This window comes from Mycetomoellerius zeteki, unplaced genomic scaffold, assembly GCF_001594055.1.
Source record: "Mycetomoellerius zeteki isolate Tzet28-1 unplaced genomic scaffold, Tzet1.0 scaffold62, whole genome shotgun sequence".
Classification (NCBI taxonomy): Eukaryota; Metazoa; Arthropoda; class Insecta; order Hymenoptera; family Formicidae; genus Mycetomoellerius; species Mycetomoellerius zeteki.
The window spans coordinates 2342552-2350415 of NW_017257632.1; the positions used below are offsets into that span (position 1 = coordinate 2342552).

At 33.8% G+C, this 7864-nt stretch overlaps 2 protein-coding genes across 4 annotated transcripts in view; both read left to right on the top strand.

Annotated features, from left to right (window-relative positions):
* The window catches only part of LOC108728580 (probable RNA methyltransferase CG11342), a 30495-nt gene extending 28934 nt beyond the window's left edge, over positions 1-1561 (top strand). The window contains 2 exon segments of the mRNA XM_018457204.1: positions 3-64; positions 895-1561. Of these exon segments, the coding sequence (XP_018312706.1) occupies positions 3-64; positions 895-1449 (617 nt within the window). The 3' untranslated portion in view covers positions 1450-1561.
* Positions 1562-5973: 4412 nt separating this feature from the next.
* LOC108728581 (chromatin complexes subunit BAP18) lies at positions 5974-7479 on the top strand. 3 transcript variants are annotated; one of them, XM_018457205.1, is made up of 4 exons: positions 5974-6049; positions 6313-6404; positions 6857-6955; positions 7028-7479. In XM_018457205.1, the coding sequence occupies exons 1-4, from the start codon at positions 6032-6034 to the stop codon at positions 7317-7319; spliced, it is 501 nt and encodes a 166-aa protein (XP_018312707.1). In that variant the 5' UTR covers positions 5974-6031; the 3' UTR covers positions 7320-7479. The 3 variants fall into 3 exon arrangements, with proteins under 3 accessions (XP_018312707.1, XP_018312709.1, XP_018312708.1); XM_018457206.1 differs by lacking the exon at positions 5974-6049 and adding an exon at positions 6058-6078; XM_018457207.1 differs by lacking the exon at positions 6857-6955.
* The last annotated feature ends 385 nt before the right edge of the window (positions 7480-7864 follow it).

The following is a 7864-nucleotide window of genomic DNA, read 5'->3' on the forward strand; positions in this document are numbered from 1 at the left end:
GCGGCAACGGGTCGCTCATCCGGCCCGGAAATACGCGGGTCTAGACGTCGGCTGTAACGCCGGGGTAAGAGCGGCGGCACAGCAGCTGTCGGGGAACGTATGGGCCAGGCCGAAACGGGATGATTCGGCCTTCGTGATCCGAAACTATAACAAACGGGCATGTCTAATTTTGGTCAAGTTATCCCCTTTCGGCTTTTCGTTCTCGCAGCGGGCATCCGTTTCCGGAATTTGTATCCTTAGTCCTTGTTAGAAATTTCCTGTTCATTTTCTCTTTCTCTCTCTTCCTCGTTTCTCTTTATTGGAGATAATTTCTTATTTTCTTCATTATATGGAATGCTTCACAAGTGTCACGTTTCCTCTTAGTTGGAGATTACTTGGATAATTTGAAGCGGAACTCTTATTAAGAAAATACGACATGTGCCATGCCTAATTTGATTATTCTATTTCTAATATTTCAAATATAGATGTAGATTGGATGTTTTATCTTTATAACTTTAACAATAAACTTAAAATTCTTTGATGCGATGTTTAGATGTTAACAATCTCTGTGGATTTTTCAATCAATTTAAATTTTAATTTATTTAAATTTATTTTTAAATTTATTTAATAAAAATATGTATCAATAACATATTGAGTTTTCATTAGATCAAAATAATTTTAAATTAAATTCTGCGCTAAAAAACACGTATACTTAAATTTCAATTCTTATATATATATATATATACACATAAGGATAAATCGGACGATTATTCTTTGTATGTAAAAAAAAAATCGAAAATATAAAATAAACTTTTTCCATCTAAGATTTTGTTTCTATAGCTAAGAGGGATACATGCATATGTAAATCTTGATTTACATTTAAGTTTTCGCTCGGTTATACGACGTGTTTTGCAGGATCTCACATACATTCTACGCGACTTCCTCAAGGAAGCTATGTCGCAAGATCAGCCTGAGATCTCCTTAATCGGCGTGGATCTCGACCCGATCCTGATCGAGAAAGCGCGCGAGCGCAATCCGAGCCCGGATTGCGTGACCTTCGAGTGTCTGGACTTTTTGTCTGAAGATTGCAGCGAGGTGCTGAGGCGATATCTGACGCAGCTTAATAAAACTCGATTCGACGTGGTGTTCTGCTTCTCGATCACTATGTGGATTCACCTGAATCACGGCGACGACGGTTTGGAGGAGTTTCTGCGAAAGGTCTGCGAGTTGGCGGAAATGATCGTCGTCGAGCCGCAGCCTTGGAGATGTTACAAAAACGCTTCGAGACGACTGCGAAGAGCGAAATTGGGGGACTTTCCGCTGCTGAAGGAACTGAAATACACCAGGAATCCGATGAAGCACATAGAAGATATTTTGAGGAGACTATGCGATTTTCAAAGAGTCACTGTTACTGCAGGCAACGAATGGGGACGCATGCTTTTAATTTATGAAAGGAAACAGGAATCGTAAAAGATCAGCAAACACGTTACGTATCATACATTCAGGATCATAAATTAGTATATAAAATACAGTGTATATCAATTGCAAGTTTACGCCATGCCTATCTAATATTCATGCATCATAACTGTGTATGTATATGTGTTTTGTATTAACATAGTAGTAATAATTTTCCTCATTCAAGTGTAGATAACGATAGGCATTTGTAATAAATAAAGCTCTTTAAATTACAAACGCATGAGGTGTTCACGTGCGTCATCTTTTAGCTGATTATTTTCTTCTCAATATTTTATTTATTTTTGAATATTTAAACAAGGTTGGGAAGTAACACGTTACTTGCAACGCCGTTACCGTTTTCGTTACTTTTTTCAGTTAACGATCGTTACTTTTTTCTGTCTGTAACGATAACGTCGTTACATTTTTACAGTAACGGTAACGAATTTAATCGTTACTTTTACCGTTACTTTAGTTCCCTATTATTTTCTTATTTTATAATTTATTTTTAATTTCTTAAAAAATATTTTGTACTTAATATCTTATACTGTGTTTTAATAGCTGCCAATATTGAAAAATATATAATTCACATTACATACATATACTGTAATTTTTTGGTACGAGCAATAAATATTGAAACACGTAATAGTAACTCTGGTGGAAATAAATCACTGAAATCGCTGAAAATCGCTGAAATCTCTATCAATTGACTCATTTCATTATGAATTATATTGAAATAAGTCTATTGATAAAGATTTCACCGATTTATTTTCACCAGGGAACATTAACGTTTAAAAACAATGTTTAATCTATTATCTGTTTAATCTAAATTCTTATAAAAATGAGTATTAAGACGATATTAAGAAAATAAAGAATTAGTAAAACTAGGTAAGTTTAATATAGAAAAAAGCTTGCTCTATATACAAACTAGTTAGTAGAAAGTTTCAAGTTTGAATATTTATTTCACATTTAATATTAAATTAATTATCAGCTAATGTAATTTTAAAATCTAATTTACTTTAGCATTATATAAAAAAAGGTAATAAAAAAGAAACGAATCATTACTTTCCAAGTAACGGTAACGGTAACGCGTTACTTTTTAAAATTACTAACGAGTAACGGTAACGAGTTACTTTTTTCAAAAAGTAACGGTGACGCATTACTTTTTTGAGATAACACGCACAATCCTGCATTTAAATTATTATAATTCAAATTCATACGAACTAAATTTAAGTACGTACAAATTTTCATCAACGATACGCTTTATATGATATTCTCCTTATATTATATTCCTCTCACATTCTGTTTATTTTTGAGAATTTATATTTTCATAATATAAATTTTTGGATTTGAGTCTTCATCAATTAAAGGTGTGAACTTTTCATTCTTTGTTCGTAATTTGAGTCTTTGAACTTCAGTGCAGATTTTTATATTGTTTCGGACGATATAAAAATTTTTAAATACTTGTAAACGATTTTTTACGAAGAACAAGTTTTTACTATCATAGAAGTTGGATTATATTATATTTTACTTATTTTATACTTTAAATTTATCTGTCAGAATTTATTAAGTGATAAATTTAATTCCTGCTATTTTTTTGTCTTCGACATTGATTCGTTTCGTAGGGAAGATGAATGAATACCTTAATCAAAGTAATTTCCTCCATATTCTATTACTTTTTCCCATTTATGCGGCAACAAGGCAATTGCACGACGGAAGAACAGGGTGTCTTTCGAGACGATCCATTCAGCCATCCATTTTTTTACTTCTTCGTAATTGGAGAAGTGTGTGTCGGTAAGTGCGGATTGCATCGATTGGAAGAGATGGTAATCGGACGGTGCCATGTCTGGAGAGTACGCTGGATGCGGGAGAACTTCCCATTCAAGCTCTAGAAGTGTCTTCTTCACATTTTTCGCACCATGCAGTCGAGCGTTATCATTTAACAAAATGACTTTGCATCGATTGTTGGCTGGTCTTTTTTGCATCAACTCGTTACTCAGTCGGCATAATTGCTGTTGGTAGCGATCAGCTGTGATGGCTTCATTTGGACGCATGAGCTCGTAAAACAACACACCTTCCTGATCCCACCAAACGCAGAACAAGGTTTTAAGTCTGCGAAAATTCTTTGAAGTGGATGGTTGACAGGAGTCCTCTGATTTTTTCCGTTTGAGATTATCAAAATAAATCCATCTTCTATCGCCAGTCACGATACGCCACAAAAAACTCTTTTTTCTTTGCCTGGTAAGTAAAGAAGTCGCGATAGACAAACGATTCAAAATGACATTTTCTGACAACTCGTGTGGTACCCATATCCCTTCCTTATAAATTTTTCCCATGTTACGCAAACGTTTCGAGAGGGCCATTCGAGTAACGTTTAACGCTTTCGACAACTCTAAAAGTGTTACAGCTGGATTCTCATCGAGCAATTTTTGCACCTCGGCATCTTCAAATTTTCTCGGTTGTCCGGTACGTTCTTTATCTTTTACGTCAAAATTATCCTTTCGAAAGCGCTCAAACCAAATTCTACATGATCTTGCCGATGGAATTTGATCACCATACACTTCGAATAATAAGCGATGCGTTTCAGTTGCGGTTACGCCGAGGTCGAAGTAGTGAAGAAGTACATGTCGGAAAAACAGTTTTTCGCGGTTCATTTTCAATCGATTGGAAAATGAACTCTTTGGTGTTGAGTTGAGAAATCTAACCTGTGTAAGGACTAGAATCACTTTCAGCAATGTCTAAACTACAATACAAAAGATGCGATTTCATCGTCGAAACTTGTCAGCGTTGAAGCCGGCACCCTCTGGTAGCAAGTGGCAGGAATTAAGTTTACTATCCAACACATGCAAAGAAAATCGAAACTATCGGCGCATTCAGCGGACTCAACAGTTGAGTGAGCGGTCGCTATTGGTCTATTTTTTTAGATAATCCTATCAGTATTTTAGATCTAGAAGAATACATCAATAGCAGCGAGCGCTCACTCAATTGTTGAGTCTGCTGAACGCAGCCCATGCCTTTGAATTTCGACAAAGAGTTAAATTATAATTTTTTAATTCTAATTAGAGTAATTTTTTACCACTTTTACTTTAATATATTCCTTCTGATATTTATTCGATTTTTGAAAATGTAAATTTTTATCGATAACACTGATGAGATTAAAGACCGTCAATCCTGAGCAAATTTTTGATTTTGGTATAAAAAGAGCCGTATGGGTCCGGCGGTAATTGAAGAACGCTGACATTATCGACAATTGATATAAATTTGCTATTATTAATATAAATATTTGGCTAATACATTATTAAATTCATGATTTTTTATTACATAAATGCTCCATAAATAAATATCCATACTTGTAAAGCTATAATATCCTATATACGAGGGGCACTACTTATATTTTGAGCCTTGGCAATACTGAGTGTTGTCAGGTGCCATCTGACGTTTCCACTAGAAAGTTTGACATTTTTGACCATAACCTTCTTCAGAACGTTTTGTTATTTAAGCGCGATTTATATTATTTACAGTCACTTGAAAATTGTGTCTCAGCGAAAAAATGGAATTAACTCGTGAAAATTTTCGTGCAATGATTTATTACGACTTTCGACGTGAATTATCAAGACAGGAGTGCATCGATCAACTTACTTCCACTTTTGGCGATAAAGCCTTATCCTTTGCCACTGTGAAACACTGGTATAACGAATTTAATCGTGGTTGCCGTTCGCTCACCGACGAAAGTCGTGAAAGTCGTCCAAAATCAGTTGTTGTGTCAGAAAACATTGATGCTGTGCAAAAACTAATAATGCAAGATCGTTATGTGACATACTGTGAGATTGAGACAACCTTAGGCATTAGTTCCACCAGCATATATAAAATATTGATCATTTAGCCGTGAAAAAGGTTTGTTCTCGTTGGATCCCACATAATCTGATAAAATCTCAAAAAGATGCTCGTGTCGATTGTGCAAACAAATGCTTAAGAAATACAAAAAGTGTATAAATCATAAAGGAGAATATTTTGAAAAACAATAAAGTCATTTTCAATGACAGATTACTGTTTTTTTATTATTAGGCTCAAAATATAAATAGTGCCCCTCGTATCCTATATATTACCGAAAAATTACAATTTTTTTCTCTGCAATTATCATCTCTGTTGATAATCAAACTTTGACGATAAAACTGAAATTACAATTTTAAAGAAAAATCGAGTATTATTGAGTTTTAAATGTATATACACTGATAAACACGTCTACTAAACTAATAAATCATAAAATTAGTACAATATATCAGTTTTTTACTATTAATTACTTCAATATTAATAAGGACGCGAACTCCCGTAAGGATGTCGGTCTTTAATTATATAGTATGGTGTCGATAATAATAATTAAAAGAAAACAGTGTAGCGGTGATTTAGTTGATGAAATCATTATATGAACTTATCGATGATAAGTAAATTATCGACATTATTTTTGATCACCGACAGAAATTCGAGATAGTGTCAACAATGTACGAATATCGTCGCTCCTATCGTAACCTTTAAAACGATACGGTCATAATCAAGGTTGAGAATAACCAAGAATAACAATAACAGTAGCGATATTTTTAATATGAATTCTGCGAGCAAGGTGAATATAAAAGCTGACGATTTCGGGCAGTAATTATATTTTGCTTTTATTGTTTCATGATTCTTATACAATGTCAAGGAGAAACAGAAATCAGATATGTTCGGAAAAAGAAAGTGTTATGTGTGTTTTTAGGTTAAACTAACAGCAACAAAAATTTTAATTTATTATAACTATTGTTAATTAATACATATAAGTTTTAATTTAATATAACTACCGTTAATGAATACATATAACTTTAGATTAAAAATATTATTCATGTTTAGGTGGGTGAGATCTTTGCTGCAGCTGGAGTAGCCTTTAACAAGCTAGGCGAGCTGACGATGCAACTCCATCCTACATCAGATTCTCTTGCAGGGTAAGTTAGACATAAATTAGGTTAGACATAAATTATCTTACAGGTTATCATAACCTGTAAGATATTTGGAGGTAAAAATGCAGAAAGTTTTACATTTAGTTGATGTTTCGAAAGTCGAGTAATTCTGACAAAGCTATACAAAAAATTTAGAGTTCTAGCATGATTATCATGGAAATATTTGTATAGGATGATTCTCTGGTAGTATATTGAATTCATTTCATTTGAAAAAATGAAAAGCGCTCAACATTAGATTTATGAAGAACAAAACAAGATAGCCTGTGACGACTCATGACAATCAAGACTCCAAGTAAAAAGTGAATTATTGTGATCGTCACAAAGTTGCTTTTTTTGTTTCTTAAGTTTGCAGTATATGCCACTGGAGTATCATTTTGTATATAATTATAGTAGGCCCCATGTTCTTTTCATAATTTCCTATACCCCTCGATGTGTAGTAAATGGGCTGACGAGGATATTGAGATGCTCCGTCAGTCGGTCAGAGCCTTCAGTGAAGAATTGAGCAGAATAAGCGAGCACATCAAGAGTCGGACGGTGTAAGTTTTCACAGGCTGCCATCATGGCAGTCAGTCCGAATCTCACACCGAACGTATCGTTTTCTTTTCCAGCTCTCAAATTCGGACAACCTTGAAGAAGAAGACGTTTGAAGAAGCGGGAATGACGGTCAGGCAGCAACAGATTATACCTCAGCAGGCGCAACAATCCACATTAGTTCAGCAACAGCAAGTCGTGAAACAGCAATCGACGTCGGGAAACCAGGGTCTTATGGGAAAATCAGCGGAAGTCACACTGAACATGTTGAATGCACCTGAAACGGAAGTAGACGTCGAGGGACTTCCCGAAGAATGTCAAGTTAAGCTCGAATTTGAAGAAGGCGCTACTGAAGAAGTCACTGGTTAAACTAATTCATTCGTTCACAAGTAAAATAAATGACGGAAAATCTGGTGATACCATCTTCATTTTTGATCATCTAACTGTTCATTGAACATTCGAATTTTAACTAGTTTTAAGCATCAGTCTCGTATAAACTCATAAGTTACCTTTTTGCAATAAATGTATGAAAACCTAGTTTGGTGTTATCCAGCATCCTTCTCTTTGTTCATTAAATATAAATTTTACTGCAGTACTTATTTAGAGAAATACAGTTTATAACTAAGATTCAGTCTTTCAAGGATGTATTGTTTTTTAACTAAATGCGTGAAAAAATTAGGAGAAATTACAATTTTTTTCTATATTTATTGCATTGGAAAGTAATATAAAAAATTTGATTTAAAATCGATGACTTAGAATCTGAATAAAAAATTATTTTAACAAGCAATGGACATATTTTTAAAAAATAATTAAAATAAAATGAGAATATTTTTATTTAAACTGTAAAATTGTATTGTTAAATATAAATATTATAATCTCATTGAACTATTTAATATATGTATAACATTCATTTT

What these genes read in the sequence shown, in the direction of transcription:
- LOC108728581 (XM_018457205.1), top strand. An exon ending in ACATCAGATTCTCTTGCAGG is followed by an intron (nt 6,405 to 6,856) that starts GTAAGTTAGACA and finishes CTCGATGTGTAG; the next exon opens with TAAATGGGCTGACGAGGATA. An exon ending in CACATCAAGAGTCGGACGGT is followed by an intron (nt 6,956 to 7,027) that starts GTAAGTTTTCAC and finishes TTTCTTTTCCAG; the next exon opens with CTCTCAAATTCGGACAACCT.